Below are 18,533 nucleotides of genomic sequence, written 5' to 3' on the forward strand. Positions count from 1 at the left end.
CAATGTAACTACAGTGGACAACAACAGCACAACTACAGAAACTAATGCAACAATGAGCACATTTACTCATTCTCCCAACGTCGCAGCAACAACCAACAATTTCACAACAGAGTACAAAGTAACTACAGTGGACAACAACAGTACAATTACAAAAACTAACCCAACAGTCAGTACATTCATACATTCTCCCAATGTCACAGCAACAAATGACAATTTCACTACAGCGTACAATGTAACTACAGTGGACAACAACAGCACAACTACAGAAACTAATGCAACAATGAGCACATTTACACCTTCCCCCAATGTCACAGCAACACCTCGCAATTTCACAACAGAGTACAATGTAACTTCAGTGGACAACAACAGCACAACTCAAGAAACTAACACAACAATGAGCACATTTACACCTTCCACCAATGTCACAGCAACAACCAACAATTTCACAACAGAGAACAATGCAACTACAGTGGAACACAACAGTACAACTACAGAAACTAATTCAACAATCAACACATTTACACCTTCGCCCAATGCCACAGCAACAACTACCAACTTCACCACAGCGTACAATGTAACTACAGTGGACAACAACAGTACAACTACAGAAGCTAACGCAACTGTGAGCACGTTTATACGTTCTCCCAATGTCACATCAACAACTTACAATTTCACAACAGAGTACAATGTACCTACAGTGGACAACAACAGCACAACTACAGAAACTAACGCAACAGTGAGCACGTCTACACAGTCTCCCAATGTCACAGCAACAACCAACAACTCCACAACAGATTACAATGTAACTAGAGTGGACAACAACAGCATAACTGCAAAAACTAATGCAACAATTAGTACATTTACACCATCCACCAATGTCACAGCAACGACCAACAATTTCACAACAGAGAACAATGCAACTACAGTGGACAACAACAGCACAACTCAAGAAACTAACACAACAATGAGCACATTTACACCTTCCATCAATGTCACAGCAACAACCAATAATTTCACAACAGAGTTCAATGCAACTACAATGGACAACAACAGCACAACTACAAAAACTAATGCAACAATGAGTACATTTACACCTTCCACCAATGTCACAGCAACAACCAATAATTTCACAACAGAGTTCAATGCAACTACAATGGACAACAACAGCACAACTACAAAAACTAATGCAACAATGAGTACATTTACACCTTCCACCAATGTCACAGCAACCACAAACAATTTCACAACAGAGAACAATGCAACTACAGTGGAACACAACAGTACAACTACAGAAACTAATTCAACGATCAACACATTTACACCTTCGCCCAATGCCACAGCAACAACTACCAAGTTCACCACAGCATACAATGTAACTACAGTGGACAACCACAGTACAACTACAGAAGCTAACGCAACTGTGAGCACGTTTATACGTTCTCCCAATGTCACAGCAACAACCAATAATTTCACAACAGAATACAATGCAACTACAATTGACAACAGCAGCGCAACTGCAAAAACTAATGCAACAATTAGTACATTTACACTTTCCACCAATGTCACAGCAACAACCAACAATTTCACAACAGAGTACGATGCAACTACAGTGGACAACAACAGTACAACTACAGAAACTAATTCAACAATCAACACGTTTACACCTTTGCCCAATGTCACACCATCAACTACCAACTTCACAACAGCGCACAATATAACTACAGTGGACAACAACAGTACAACTACAGAAACTAACGCAACTGTGAGCACGTTTATACGTTCTCCCAATGTCACAGCAACAACTAACAATTTCACAACAGAGTACAATGTAACTACAGTGGACAACAACAGCAGAACTACAGAAACTAACGCAACAATGAGCACATTTACACTTTCCACCAACGTCACAGCAACAACCAATAATTTTACAACGAAGTACAATGTACCTACAGTGGACAACAACAGCACAACTACAGAAACTAGTGCAACAATGAGCACATTTACACCTTTGCCCAATGCCACAACAACACCTCACAATTTCACAACAGAGTACAATGGAACTACAGTGGACACCAACAGCACAAGTACAGAAACTAACACAACAATAAGCACATTTACACCTTCCACCAATGTCACAGCAACAACCAACAATTTCACAACAGCGTACAATGTAACTACAGTGGACACCAACAGCACAACTACAGAAGCTAACACAACAATGAGCACATTTACACCTTCCACCAATGTCACGGCAACAACCAACAATTTCACAACAGAGAACAATGCAACTACAGTGGACAACAACAGTACAACTACAGAAACTAAGTCAACAATCGACACATTTACACTTTCACCCAATGTCACAGCAACAACTACCAACTTCACCACAGCGTACAATGTAACTACAGTGGACAACAACAGTACAACTACAGAAACTAACGCAACTGTGAGCACGTTTATACGTTCTCCCAATGTCACAGCAACAACTAACAATTTCACAACAGAGAACAATGCAACTACAGTGGACAACAACAGTACAACTACAGAAACTAACGCAACAATCAACACATTTACACCTTCCACCAATGTCACAGCAACAACTATCAACTTCACCACAGCGTACAATGTAACTACAGTGGACACCAACAGCACAACTACAGAAGCTAACACAACAATGAGCACATTTACACCTTCCACCAATGTCACGGCAACAACCAACAATTTCACAACAGAGAACAATGCAACTACAATGGACAAAAACAGTACAACTACAGAAACTAAGTCAACAATCAACACATTTACACCTTCACCCAATGTCACAGCAACAACTACCAACTTCACCACAGCGTACAATGTAACTACAGTGGACAACAACAGTACAACTACAGAAACTAACGCAACTGTGAGCACGTTTATACGTTCTCCTAATGTCACAGCAACAACTAACAATTTCACAACAGAGTACAATGTACCTTCAGTGGACAACAACAGCACAACTACAGAAACTAACGCAACAGTGAGCACGTCTACACTTTCTCCCAATGTCACAGCAACAACCAACAACTCCACAACAGATTACAATGTAACTAGAGTGGACAACAACAGCACAACTCAAGAAACCAATGCAACAATGAGCACGTCTACACATTCTCCAAATGTCACAGCAACAACTAACAATTTCACAACAGAGTACAATGTAACTACAGTGGACAACAACAGAACAACTACAGAAACTAACACAACAATGAGCACATCTACACATTCTCCCAATGTCACAGCAACAGCCAACAATTCCACAACAGATTACAGTGTAACTAGAGTGGACAACAACAGCACAACTCAAGAAACTAACGCAACAATCAACACTTTTACACAGTCCACCAATGTCACAGCAATAACTAACAATTTCACAACAGAGTACAATGTAACTACAGTGGACAACAACAGAACAACTACAGAAACTAACACAACAGTGAGCACGTCTACACATTCTCCCAATGTCATAGCAACAACCAACAACTCCACAACAGATTACAATGTAACTAGAGTGGACAACAACAGCACAACTCAAGAAACCAATGCAACAATGAGCACGTCTACACATTCTCCAAATGTCACAGCAACAACCAACAATTTCACAACAGAGTACAATGTAACTACAGTGGACAACAACAGAACAACTACAGAAACTAACACAACAATGAGCACATCTACACATTCTCCCAATGTCACAGCAACAACCAACAACTCCACAACAGATTACAATGTAACTAGAGTGGACAACAACAGCACAACTCAAGAAACCAATGCAACAATGAGCACGTCTACACATTCTCCAAATGTCACAGCAACAACCAACAATTTCACAACAGAGTACAATGTAACTACAGTGGACAACAACAGAACAACTACAGAAACTAACACAACAATGAGCACATCTACACATTCTCCCAATGTCACAGCAACAGCCAACAATTCCACAACAGATTACAGTGTAACTAGAGTGGACAACAACGGCACAACTCAAGAAACTAACGCAACAATCAACACTTTTACACAGTCTACCAATGTCACAGCAATAACTAACAATTTCACAACAGAGTACAATGCAACTACAGTGGACAAAAACAGTACAACTACAGAAACTAATTCAACAATCAACACCTTTACACTTTCGCCCAATGTCACAGCAACAACTACTAACTTCACAACAGCGTACAATGTAACTACATTGGACCAAAACAGTACAACTACAGAAACTAACACAACAATGAGCACGTCTACACATTCTCGCAATGTTTCAGCAACAACTTACAATTTCACAACAGAGTACAATGTAACTACAGTGGACAACAACAGTACAACTACCGACACTAATGCAACAATGAGTGCATTTACACCTTCCAACAATGCCACAGCAACAACTAACAATTTCACAACAGAGTACAATGTAACTACAGTGGACAACAACAGTACAACTACAGAAACTAACGCAACAATGAGCACGTCTACACTTTCGCCCAATGTCACAGCAACAACTACCAACTTCACAACAGAGTACAATGTAACCACAGTGGACAACAACAGTACAACTACAGAAACTAATTTAACAATCAGCACGTTTACACAGTCTCCCAATGTCACAGCAACAACCAACAGTTTCACAACAGAGTACAGTGTAACTACAGTGGACAACAACAGGACAACTACAGAAACTAACGCAACAATGAGCACATTTACATATTCTCCCAATGTCACAGCAACAACTAACAATTTCACCACAGTAGAGAATAAAACCAGTACAACTGTATCTCAAAACAGAACAACCGCAGACAACGTAACCACCTCACCCAGCGGGGAAACGGAACAGAACACAACAATGTCTATCACTGTTAGTCAAGTTGTCAACAACACCATTACACCCACTGGCACTCCACAGAACAATCAGACTGGAAATTACACCACACCAGAATCTGACAAGATCACAGAAACCAACCAAAATGACACCAACTCAACCACAGTTGCAACTGGCACCACTCCCACTATTGATCACAACCAAACCACAGGAATCAGCTTAAACATGAGCTCGACAACCAAAGGACCAAGAGTCAATTCAACGACTACAGCAGCTAGCACTTCTGTTGATCATATAACTACAACATCTGACACAACCACAAATAGTAATCTTCCGGCCTCGATAAACACCACAACTCCAGAGGTGTCCACGCTTTCTTCAACAGCAGCTCTCCAAGTCACCACCCTTACCAGTACAACCACACCAGAATCTGGTATGTATAGCAAAGAATGGTTAAAGTAAAACTCTCGCCAAAAAGCAACTGAGGCTTAATTTGTGATTGAATATGAGTCAAACCTTTTTAGATTTACCGTAGTTTCGTTTTCAGGGAAGCTAATTTTCAATGGAGTGCGGGGGCACTGGTACGCTAGCATCAAAATCGCTATTTTTAAAACACTAAGAAGGCTCGACTCAACATGAAACTTTGCTCGTAGTATCACCAGGGTCTCTACACATGAACACGAGCATTGAGAACATTGTTTGTGTACACAGAGTTTATTAAAAAGAAGGTTTTTGGACAACTCATATTAGCAGTAGCATCCCCGGCGCACTGCTGTCATGGCAGACAAAAAAGTGTCGATAAATCTGAAAAGTGCCTCTTTCCTCGTTATTATATTCAATCACAAATAAAGCCTCAGTTGCTTTTTGGCGAGAGTTTCACTTTAAAGCTTTCAGTATGGTGGATCAAACTGAATCAAATGACAATATATGTATTGAGAGTATAGTTCCTTAATCTACATTGATGGAATGGTTTTCTATGTAGAAGCTCCAACTGGAGGTCGAACGTTTTGATAAAAGCCCTGACTAGTAAACTTTACCCTTTTTTATATGGATTGATTTATTCTATATAATGACGATCATACATCAAGAATTGATTAACGCGATTTGACAACTTATCATACTTACTCACCTATCAAGGTGCTGAAACTACCCTCACATCCACTGCAGAGACAACACAAAGCCAAGAGGAACAGGAGGAACAAGCAAATGAGCTGCTGAGCCAAACACAGGATGCTTCTCAGCTCAATTCCTCTCAGGTGAAGCTACTGATCTGTAAATACTTTGTGTGAGTCACTGTGTTATTGGACTTGTCACTTATTGTATGAAAATTTGATGGATGCTGCAGGTGGCACAGTTGACCGCGCAGTTAGAAAAGCTCCTTGACGGCCCCACAGTCTCTCGGTCAGTGGGACAAAAAGCCATCAATGTAATCAGCAACCTGATAGAGGGCGACTCACAGGCGATTTCCGAATCTGCCAACAGGTACAACTCAAACAACACTCACCTACATGGACACATACTGTATATCCACATACATTTGATGTACCTAAAGTGATTTGTCACCTCTCCTGCTGGCAGGCTGGTTCGGTTGGTAGATGAGGTTGGTCTTAAACTGGTTGTCGTTGGTGACAGCGAGATTGCCTCCTCTAATTCGCTGGTTCTGGCAGTGAGGACAGTTGATGGGACCAACTTTCCGACAACATCTGTCGACATTTTCAACACAGATAATGTCGAAGTAGGTTGGAAACAATGGGCCTTGTGCAATAACCACCTGCACTATCAGATTTGTTCTGATATGAGCACACAGAAGAGAGGTTCTTCCAAAAATGCAATTGACCATTTCTTAACTTTTTCTCTACCCAGCTCCGCGCCCTCAGCAAATCCAGGTCCAAGCAGTCAGGGTCCGCTCTGGGCTCTGTATTCTTGCCCTCCTCCCTCACCTCAGGACTCAGTCCTGAGCAGCAACAGCAGGCCAGCAGAGTCCAGTTCACCTTCTACACCAATCCTGCCCTCTTCAAGGTACTTTCTCATCCTCACACCTGGAATTGTTATCTGTCATCTCTTTAGGATTTGTTTTGCAGAATGCTGACGTATTTATTGGTGTTCATTTAATGATCCTCCAAGCAGCATTTTAAACTTTTTGTTTTTCATTTTTAAACCAGCTGTGGCTTTATGGAAAAAGGAAACAGCTGTGGGATTTTTACACCACTGCAGTTACTGCAATGAAATGAACTTTCATCTTCCATCAAACTGATTTCATCTATCTGCTTTGTTTTTGCAGGATTCAGCATTGGATAACCAGATCACTGTCAGTCCAGTTCTGGGCTCCAGTGTGGCCAATCTGTCAATAAGCAACCTAAATGAGAACATTTCATTTACAATCCGAAAGACCAACCCCATTACTGTGAGTGTGGTAGCCATCCATAATAAGACCATAAAACAATCACACATTCTAAAAAATCTGCTTTTTTTCAAACAGCATTTAAAAATAAACGTTTACTTTTATATTACCTACAAATAAACTCATATAAATGGTTTAAATTGCTTCTTTGTTCTCAGGGGGACTTCTCGGCCTCCTGTGCATTCTGGGACTTTGCTTTGAATGGTGAGTGCATGCTCGCCAAATGGAGTTGGTTAAGAGCCAGACTGCCACAGGTGTTTATATCCCTGTTCGTTTCTCTTGTTCAGGCGGTCGAGGAGGCTGGAGCACAACCGGCTGCATTCTCGTTAACAACACGCAGGAAGACACGACGTGCAGCTGCAACCATCTCACGGCCTTTGCAATACTGCTGGTTTGTGTGCATGTTTCATTGTATCTGTGGGAAATATTAACAATACTAGTACCCATGAATTCCTTTAAATCACATGTACATAGGGAATTAAATGAACAACTAAAATTACAGGCTAAAGCAGCAACTAGGTCTGCACCAAATGTCATCAGTCTCAAATCTTCATTTTGTCATTATGGTACGTTGTCTGTGACACATACAAATTTGAACGTGTCACAGTGGTTTGCAGAAATATTACAATCCAACAATTTATCCTGATGACTGAGCTGAGTAGTAGCAGTAACAATGTCTTTCTGTATTGTTAAATTGTGGAATGATGAAGCTCACTACACTCTACTGTTGCACAATATGTGTTTATGTGTATTTTTGTGTCCTAATTACAGGATTTGTCCAGAGATGTAGAAATAGACCCTCAGCAAGTGCAAATCCTTACTTTCATCACATACATCGGCTGTGGAATCTCTGCTATCTTCCTCTCTGTCACATTACTGACATATCTCTGCTTTGAGTAAGAATATACAAACCTGAGACTACTTAAATCTGAGCTTTATTACTTTATATCACATCCTAACAATCTCTTACCATGCAGAAAACTGCGGAGGGACATTCCTGCTAAGATCCTGATCCAGCTCTGCATATCCCTCCTCCTTCTGAACCTGGTCTTCCTGTTAGACGGCTGGCTGGCGCTCTACCCAGCCATCGGGCTGTGCACCAGCACCGCCTTCTTCCTGCACTACTTCCTGCTGACATCGTTCACCTGGGCGGGGCTCGAGGCCCTGCACATGTACCTGAGCGTGGTCCAGGTGTTCACGCCCTACCTGAGCAGATACATGCTCAAGTTCTCACTGGTGGGCTGGGGTGAGTTACACAGAACTCTTCCTTCCTTCTTTATTTTCTTTGTTTGAATAAAAGTATAACTGAATACAAATTAAAATGTTTTTGGTTGTATATATTGAGATGGTTCTGCTGGATGACGTGCTGGTCTTTGCAGGCATTCCTCTTCTTGTGGTGATCATTATAATATCAGTGGACAAAAACAACTACGGCCTGGTCACATATGGAAGAAACACAGGCGGTCCTACAGGTGACTTGTAAGTAACTCCTAAATCAGAACAACTTACTGAAAATTATTCCTGAAACTGACCCATTTGACCACTAGAGGGTGGTACTGTGCTTTATCTATGGTGCCCAACATCCAAACAAAATCTGTGCATATGTTTCCTTATCGAGCCTCTAAGGTGAACATCAGGGTTGAATGCCAATTTTACGTAGTAAATGTGAAATTACATCGCAGCCCAAAAAGACTTTTCCCTTCAGCTTAACTCATTAAAGAAGCAGCTGTAAAATGTTGGATACATATTTTCTGGAGCTTCACAACCCTGTGAATAAAAGTCTGTTAAGTAACTAACGTCTCATTTCTGTCCCGCTTGTAGCTGCTGGCTGAGTAATGACATCGCCTTCTACGTGGGCGTGGTGGCCTACTTCCTCCTCATCTTTTCTCTGTGCCTGCTGGTCTTCATCTTAGTCATGGTCCAGCTGGCCCGGATCAAGAAGCAGAACCCCCAGAACCAGTCTCCTAACAGGGGAGTGATGACAGACATGCGCAGCATCGCCGGCCTCATCATCCTGCTCGGCCTCACCTGGGGGTTCGCCCTCTTCGCCTGGGGACCGCTCAACTTACCCTTCATTTACCTTTTCACTATATTCAACACTCTGCAAGGTGAGACACTGTGAACTACTGACGCATTAAAGAACAAACAAATCTTCTCTGATTAAACTGATACAAGTTTTGCATACAAACGAATCCCCAAAACTAATTTTCACTTGTTAAATTTGTCCTGTGTAGGTTTCCTTGTCTTTGTCTTCCACTGTGCTGTGAAGGAGAACGTCCGCCGGCAGTGGAGAACTTATCTTTGCTGTGGGAAACTGCGACTGGCTGAAAACTCAGGTGGGCTCCTAAATGTTTTCCTGTAACTCTGTTTATGTGATTGAACAGAAAAGGAAAGGCGATTTATCATTGCAGATTGTCCAGAAAGATGGAGTGGTTCACAGCTGGGTTACAAAGGAGGGGATACAATTGCACCAGAGCGCCTTTCTGCATAATGAGTACTTTTACTCCTAAACAGAGTATTTATACACTGTGGTATTACTGCTTGCGAACATGCATATGAAAGAAAAGTGTGGCGTGTGTTCTCTTCTTAAATGTGTTTTCTCAACAGTTAAATGTTGTGTTCTCATGACAAAATGCTGAAAAAGACTTTATTTTGCGTAAGAAGTAAGACACAGAAAAGTAATGAGAGCGAAAAGGTCCATTATTATCCTAAAATTAATGGATGTTACATTGACATCCAAATGTTCTGAATTCCTTATTAAGTTGGTTCTGATACGTTTTCCTGCAGAATGGAGTCGGACGGCCACTCAGAACAAAAAGAATCTGTCGCTCAACACGGCGACCACTAGAGCGCTGCACTCCACCTCTCGCAGCTCCTCCGTCATCAGCGACGCCACCAATAGCAGTGGTACGTTCACATCACAGTCTGAACGTCTCACCTGCATTTATTTTTACACATCTTTTACATTTTATACAATAACACTGTGTTTGTTTTCGTCCCCCCGCAGGCTCTGTGTTTGCCGACAGCGGGATATCTGACGGCTCCGGCAGCGACGTCGTCCTCAACGAGATTCACAGGCGAAATATGTCACTCGCGGCGGTCGCCTCAAGCGTTCACACGTCAAGTGCTGATTTGTGATTACAATAATTATCTACTCTGAGGGAAGAGTCAGAGAGTAGTGATCTCCTGCAGCTGGAGTAAACAAAACGCTATTCACAGGAGGTGGAGATGCCGACAGGAAAATCCTCAGTGTTACATAAAATGAAGGTTTTAATGGTGAAATGAAGGACAGAAGACAGAAGAGGTGAAATGAGACTGAAGTACTTTTTTTTTTTATATATATATATATATATTTTTTATAATTACTGCTTTATGCGACTATTTGATGCCTTTTCTACACTGACAGAAGAATATATGAACACAGAAGGGACTTGTTCCCAGCGAGAAGTGTACAGTCGGTGTGTTTCTGACTGAAAAATGTATTATTATAATTTTTAACATTATTTATTGTTTGTATCAAAGCTCTTAGAATTATTACCCTAAACAATAGAGATACGGTATTCTGCAGAAACAAAGCTGTATTTAAATATCAGCCTACTTAGAAGGACTTTTGCTGCATTTTTATTATATATTACTTTTGTTCACAAGCAGATAATGTAAAAGATGAAGATGTTTCCATTTTGTTTACATGCTCCACTGACCTTTATCTCTACATTTTCAGTAAACAGTTGAATTCCAGAGTTAACCTGTTGTTAGGGAGATGTCAAAAAGGCATTCTGGGAAGGGATTCTCTAGAGACAGAGTGGATTGAAGGAAAAATGCCAAAACTTAAAGGTGCAATTTGTAAGGATTTAGTTTGTAACGTTAAAAAAACAAAGTAAAATAACTAAACAGAATGTGAAGAAATAACAGTTTTGACGTAATATCGAAGACCTCCATGAATTGTGTTGCAGAGGAATCTACTGAAGTTAGCACGCTAACCAGCTAGCCCCAGGCAACCCTGTCTTATAATACTGCTCTGAGCTCCCAGTCTGGACCGCTACCTTTTACAGTTTGCAGCAATTAGCGGTTACTCTGGAAATTTGCTACCCACTGATTGTTTCAAAATAAAAAATCCAATACTTACACATTTGTACCTTTAATTAAATGTAATTAACAGAATGTGAAGGAATAACTATTCTAATGTTAAAACAAAGACATTTATAATATCTGCTCAAGTTAGCATGCCAACAAGCTAGCCACAGGCCTGATAACCGCTCTTTCCCAGCGGTCCAAAGCTCCGGTGCTAGCGATGTAAACAACAACACTCCCAAAGGAAGTCCGGCTAGCTGCATGGCTAATTGAGCTAACCAGCTAACAGTAGCCACAGTCAGTAATTGTATAACCAGAGTACAGTTAGCAGCGGTTAGCATTTACTCCGGTGATACCCTGCCTTACTTACATATTGCACCTTTAACTGCTCAGTCAAATGATTTTATTACAAATTGATCACATCTCTCTGTCAGAGTATTTGAGGGTGAATTCCTCCTTTAATGTGAGATATTGCTTTATTTTGCTACAGCACAGTGTTAGTGTTAGACTCAGAGTCTTTAGATTGTTTGTATATTTTACATTAGAAATTTTTTATAATTGTGAAAGACATGACGTTTGGTCATGCAGCATAGTGGACCGGCGCCCTTGTGCAAGAACATGTGCATGAAAGAGAAGATAATAAAAATGTCAGCTCATTACCTGTCCGGTTTCTCTTGCCTGATTCAAAGAGTTTTACATCCACATGACATCTTTTTACACCTTTAATCAAACATGTTCACTGGGAAACTCGCCAATTATAATCCCAGCAGATTCCCCGCTCATCACAACATTGTGTAACCTTCAGCCGAGCGTCTCACGCCCACCCAGCGCCGGTTTCAATCACAGCCCGTGAAGGTCGGCCGCAGAGGTTGGCGTCAGCTAGCTATTAAAAAGTTTTACATGAGTTCAAATCGCGGAACAGCGCGACCTCCAGCATGAACTGAATGAGAGAGCACGCTGTGAGAATAATGTCAGAGACGCAGATGTTACAGAGATGAGCATCGGTTCATTTCAGTCCTGATTTCAATGCAGATGAGAAAGTTCAGAAAGTATTTGATTTATTCTCCCCGGGCCGTCTTCATCAGCTAGAAATAGAAACACTGAATGTTGTTTTACTGTCGTAACTTTCCTTCTGTTCTCAGAATGAATTATTAACAGGATTTTGAACTAGTGGCATGTTTTAAAAGTTACAGAAAGTTATTGGAATTGTATCACAGTGTGTTCTGACTCATGGGTCTGAAACATAAGCACCAGTTAAGTCACTGTTCAGGTTCATATTTTGTCAAAAATGTTTATTTTGGGGTCACATTTGTTCAAGAACAGCCAATGTAACATATAGCCGTGCTCAAAAATATACGTACAAAACACTGAATGTTTCTTTGCAGCACAGCTTGTTAACTTCTTCTGAGTGGTTCTGATTGATAACAGATGATGACTTTACTGGGCCCATTTAAACAGAGATTGTTTGACACAGCCAGAAACGCTACAGTGAGAGTCTAAGGAGCTTGCATCAATCTGAAAGAGCACATTACTGATTTAACCGGGTCATGAAAGTCACTTGGAGCCATTTCAAAGCAGTTACAGGTCCAAAGATCAACTGCAGTTGTCTAACTGCCAAGATCAGGAAGAAGACATAAATCAACACCAGCTGATGAGAGACTCTGGTCAGGATGGTGAAAATATAGGTCAGATGTCTACATACGGGTCAAAAGTTTATATACGGGTCAAAAGTTAAAGGAGAACTTCGGTCGATTTAAACATGCAGCTTCATTGCTCAAGCTACCCTTGACTTGCCAGTACCGAAGACGCGAACAAATTTGGTCCAACCATTACAGAGCTCCGTGAACGGAGACGTAGCATTGAACGCTAACAGCATGGGGTCAGAACTTTAGACTGTGTTTTAAGCGTCTTAACATGCTCCACATCTCACACCAAAAGTTATGCAACATCAGCAGACACCTTAGCACACAGCACTGTAGCGTGTATGACTCAAAATGAATAAAAAAGTAGTTAAAACAGTGTGTTTGTCGAGCGTGCATTTACTCCCTCACTGGCGGAGACGGAAACGTATTCCAGCATTTTCGTGTGTATGTTCATAATGTACATGTCCATGTTACAGCCTGTCATGAGCCATGAGCCTTACAATAGCCTGTTAAGCCTGTTAAGTGCACACTCGATGGATATGCTAGTTTGGTCTAGCTACCGGAACACAAGGATGTCAACAAACAGGTAAGTAGCTGCTTGCACAAACACACTGTTTTAACTACTTTTTTATTCATTTTGAGTCATACACGCTACAGTGCTGTGTGCTAAGGTGTCTGCTGATGTTGCATAACTTTTGGTGTGAGATGTGGAGCATGTTAAGACGCTTTAAACACAGTCTAAAGTTCTGACCCCATGCTGTTAGCGTTCAATGCTACGTCTCCGTTCACGGAGCTCTGTAATGGCTGGATCAAATTTGTTCGCGTCTTCGGTACTGGCAAGTCAAGGGTAGCTTGAGCAATGAAGCTGCATGTTTAAATCGACCGAAGTTCTCCTTTAACATACGAGTCAAAAGTTTACATACGGGTCAAAAGTTTACATATGGGTCAAAAGTTTATATACAGGTCAACAGTTCACATACAGCTCCGCATCAATCTGAAAGAGCACATTACTGATTTAATCGGGTCAGGAAAGTCAAAGCAGTTACAGGTCCAAAGATCAACTGTGAGAACAGCTGTACTGTAAGAACAGAACGTGTTCTCTATATGTGTCTTTCCTCAGATGATCCCATTACACAAGTTTTAAAATTATGTTAAGTCAACATGGAGGTAACTTCGCTAACCAACCCAGGTCACTGTACAGCACCTCACATTTACAACCTAAAACCATATTACAATTATGTTGCATTACCACCAACCAAACATTTACTCTATGCAAACTGGTCCAGACTTCAACTATCTTTTGGTATTAACTAATTTCTTTTGCTAAAGTTGCTGGTCACATGGTAGAGTCAGCTGTCAGCATCACAGGCATCAATACTTCACAAATAATGGCCTTATTGGCAGAAGGATAATTTGTCTTAGATACTCTGCACTCTCAAACGTCTTCCAGCAGATGTCAGTGTAAGCCTTTTTTATCCCACCACATCAACTCTGACCAGGACTACCTTGATCCTCAGCAGCATTACTGCAGTCATTTTATTTGAATGGCAAGAGAACAGTCAGACATTTCTAACAAGAAAAACATCCTTCTCACAATCATGATTCTCTAAACGGATGGGACGACCTGAAAACCGATTTACATAATCCTTAAACCCTGATTTCCTTGTAGATTATTGATATGCGCGTCATGAATCATGTTGTGATCCCGTCACATTCGGTGTCACGGCTTCCTGACGAGCTGCTCGGATGCATAATAAATGAAGCTGTCCGGTTCGCGGGACTAATTTACTTGCAGATTTTACTAACTAATCACACATCAGTCAAGTGGGAAGTTTTCTTTTTCTTTTTTTTCCCCCCCACGTCTGGAGTTTTAATTAAATTTGAAGGTTAACTTTTAGTGCCGCGCGGCCCCTACATGCCTTTTACAACCTCGCTGATAATAAAAGCTGGGTGGAGAAACACACGGATGCATCAAAATCGATTAAAGTTTCATTTGTAAATGGACGCTTTACGACTCGTCTCGGGTCCTGGAGAAACATACAGGGATAAATCGCTCTAAAGTTCATTAGTGAATGATGGAGCACCCTCCTCCTCCTCCTCCTCCTCAGCGTGCTGTGACAGAGACATTTGCGCTCTATCCTCTATTATCGCAGGTCGTCAATATTTAATCCAGGTCAAACGAAAGGTCTGCCTCTCCCCGGGGAGGGATGGTTCACGTCAGCATCTGAACACCTGACCGCCAATTTTCATGCAAGTCACACCAGCGGCCTTTCATTTTGCTCTGAAGAAGAGAAGAGCGAAGAAAAGCTGTCACAGACTTGAAGCATCTCGTATGTTTCACTGTGATTTATTGATTAAGTTGGAAACCTTGAGAGCTCAGACAACAGCCCGCATGTAGGTGCGGTTTTTCAAAGTGTTTCAAACACCTCGGAGATTCACTCCTCACAAAAAAAAAAGGAGCCCTTTCGCGTCGTGTCCTCTCGAGGAACCGAGCGGATACAGGAGGAAATAAAAAAACCACCCTTTGCCTATAATTTGCACTTCTTGAAGAAGAAGAGGAAGAAGTGCTCCGTCGAGTAGATTTTTGAGAACTGATGTCGGAAGAAGCCGTCCTGTTTTCGTCTCTCTTCACCTTCGCAGCTTTATCTCCCGGCTGAACTCAAATTACTGATGCTCAGGCGAGGCAGCCTGCAGCCCTGAGATTGCAAAAAATATCTGGTTTTACATCACACAGCTCACTTGACACGCTGTGAGGTGGAGATGTTACATCTGCGTATTTTCCAATTTAAAATGAAATATTACTGCCGGTCCACCTGCACCAGGAGAACTCATCAGAATTTCAGGAAAGTGTAAATGAAGCCCTATCATGTCATGTAAAAACAGTCGAGTTGTAGTGATGGAGTAGTTTTGGGGAAGACATTTTAATCAGAAGAGAAGGATCTCAAAGGACGACACAATTTAATTCTGTTTAACTTTGTTTATATGTGGCGGACCCTGCCACCTTTCTAGCTTCAAACAGCGTTCCAGGAACATTAATTTCCTCTGAGAACAGCTTGTTAATTCAATCGCTGCAGCAGAGAGACGCACCTGACGTCCATCAGCTCGTTCCTTCCTGCTGCATCACTTTTCTTTTGTGGTAATAAACCTTTTGACTCAATACCACATGTTATGTTCACGTTTGTGTGTGTCAGAGAGGAGATCGTCTTGTGTACAGCAGACAGCACAGAAGACCAATCAGGTTGCACCGACAGTAACTGTGATAAAATAAGCACAAAGTACGAACAGAACCTCGTATAAAGTACGTACAGTAGGTGGGTTTGTTTTGGTAATTATTACACAACATGTCCCGGAATAATATCTCAATATCAGCAGAAAGCTTTAGAAGACGGCGGAGGTAATGAAGGGTGTTGGATAATCGTCCTCCAGGGAGTTTGTTTCTGTGTTTGTCTCCAGTCGCCTGTCTCATTATCGTAGATATAATAAAGGGATTGTGTTTGAGTTACCGCCTGTGTGAGCTTATGTGACAATGGAGGGCAGTAAAACACAAGGAATCTGTGCTCGGGCTGAGAAGTGTGTGTGTGTGTGTGTGTGTGTGTCCATGAATCTCTTTTTATTTGATATCAATTTTCCAAACAGGTCAGAGGGCGTTATGTCTGAACTCTCCGTTCTCTTTGACTGCCGTGATACAGTCTGTTTCTGTTTGTTCCACCTCCAGCACTTTTTTTTTTTACTCTGAAAGGCTGTAAAACTGCAGTCCAGCCTGCGTGAATAGAGGCGTTTTGTATTTGGGAGCAGAACAGAATGGCTGATAACATGCGCGCTCGTCGGCATCAGCAGAAACAAAAGCCTCCTCCGGGAGGGCGTCGGATCAATGAGGTAAACCTCTCAATCAAACGTTGATTGAAGGGAGTCACTGAATCAGCAGGTTTCTGAATCTGTCCGCGAGCTTATTGTCCTCCAGCGATAACCGGCCTTTATATTCACCGAGACGCCGAGTGTGTGTGTGTGTTCACGCGCCAGGGTGTGTTTGTTCGGTGTCAAGCGGTGACGAGAAAATCGGAGCTCGTTAATAAACGTCAGCGCCTCGGTAACATGACTTTCAGTGTCACAAGAGGTTAACGGACCAGTGAAGCTCATTTGGGTTGAACAGAACAGAACTGAACAGCGTGGTTGACACAACACTTAATGCATATTAGAAACCCTCCATTTTAGAGACTGTCACTGTATTTGTGTCTGCACTATGTGAAAACACTGAGTGAACATTAGCGAGCATTAATAATAATAATAGTAATATATTTAATTTGTAAAGCACTTTACATTTAAACAAATCTCAAAGTGCTACAGGAAAAGCAACAATAAAAGAGAAGACATTAGTAAAAAAAACACCTAAAAGTCAAAAGCAACTTAGAGGTCATAGGATCTGCTAAAAGGAAAGTTTTTTAAACTTTTTTAAAACATTCAACAGTCTGTGGTGCCCTCAGGTAATCAGGGAGGCTACCTAGCATTAGCCGTTAGTCGACTGAATAAAGTGTGAAAGGACAAGTTCAACCAAAAAAAAAAAAAGAAAATTCCATCATTATCTACTCGTCTTCATGCCGATGGAAAGTTTTGTAGTCCACAAAACATTTCTGGAGCTTCGCAGCAAAACAGCGTTGCAGCGTTTTCCGAGTCTCCAGAAGCTCAAGCCTAGTTTGGAACAGGGTGCATGCTAATACTTTTAGCTTAGCGGCTACGGTGAGGATTAAAACACGTCTTTTTTTTAAATCAGTTTGGCACCTCAGGGGGCTTCTAGACACTTGGATCACATCAAACGAGCTGTACGGAGCAAATTACTGTTGTTTTTATTGCTTTAAAACACGTTCCTGATCCACTTCAGTCGTTTAGCAGAGCGCTACAATGCCGTTTTTGCTGTGAAGCTCCAGAAATGTTTTGTAGACTGCAACACTTCCATCAATCAATCAATCGGCTTATTCTTTGATTTCTAAACATTGTTTTGTGCCAGTGAGACTAGAAAACAGGAGGATTGGGGCGGTCAGCTAGCAGAGTTAAACTAGCTGTGTCAGCCAGCCTGCAGAGATAACAGGGTCAGCAGCACTAGCAGGGTCAATCAGTGAATTGAAGCGATGGGGAACAGTGTCGCTGACTGTTTTTATAAATACGCCCAGCACAGGCAGCCCCGCTAACTGTGTGTTGCACCAGAGTTTCACTCCGAGCTTTAGAAAGACGAGGCAGAAACACAGCAGCTGAACACGAGCGTGAGTCCGTTTTCTTTCTTTATAACTATGAGTAACAGCGCGCTCACGAAGCTGAATGTTCCCTCTGCCTCTCTGTGCACTCCCATCCCAGACAATGTGATGTGTAAAAAAGAAAAGACAAAGAACTACAAAGAGTCAGACGGGAGAGAGAGGAAGAGAAAAACACGGTTACACAATACGTTACGAGACAAGAGGCGTGTTGCCTTCGTCCCGGGGGACGCGCTGTTCGATACCTATTTGTCCTGCTCTCGTCTGCGGAGGGGAGGACGCTCTTCACCGAGAGCTCGCAGGAGGAACTCTGAGAGAAT

At 41.7% G+C, this 18,533-nt stretch overlaps 1 protein-coding gene across 1 annotated transcript; it reads left to right on the forward strand.

The window, feature by feature from the left end:
• Positions 1–5,967: 5,967 nt before the first annotated feature.
• On the forward strand, positions 5,968–11,957 carry LOC115569818 (adhesion G-protein coupled receptor G2-like; the record flags this gene model as incomplete). The annotated part of the gene is made up of 14 exons (XM_030397985.1): positions 5,968–6,111; positions 6,201–6,337; positions 6,434–6,590; positions 6,719–6,874; positions 7,137–7,259; positions 7,415–7,460; positions 7,544–7,647; positions 8,028–8,152; positions 8,234–8,502; positions 8,636–8,735; positions 9,078–9,364; positions 9,491–9,592; positions 10,044–10,163; positions 10,264–11,957. Coding segments are annotated over 14 exons (2,001 nt in total), but the record flags the coding sequence as incomplete, so codon positions are not given.
• Positions 11,958–18,533: the final 6,576 nt, after the last annotated feature.

Source organism: Sparus aurata, chromosome 19 (genome assembly GCF_900880675.1).
Source record: "Sparus aurata chromosome 19, fSpaAur1.1, whole genome shotgun sequence".
Classification (NCBI taxonomy): Eukaryota; Metazoa; Chordata; class Actinopteri; order Spariformes; family Sparidae; genus Sparus; species Sparus aurata.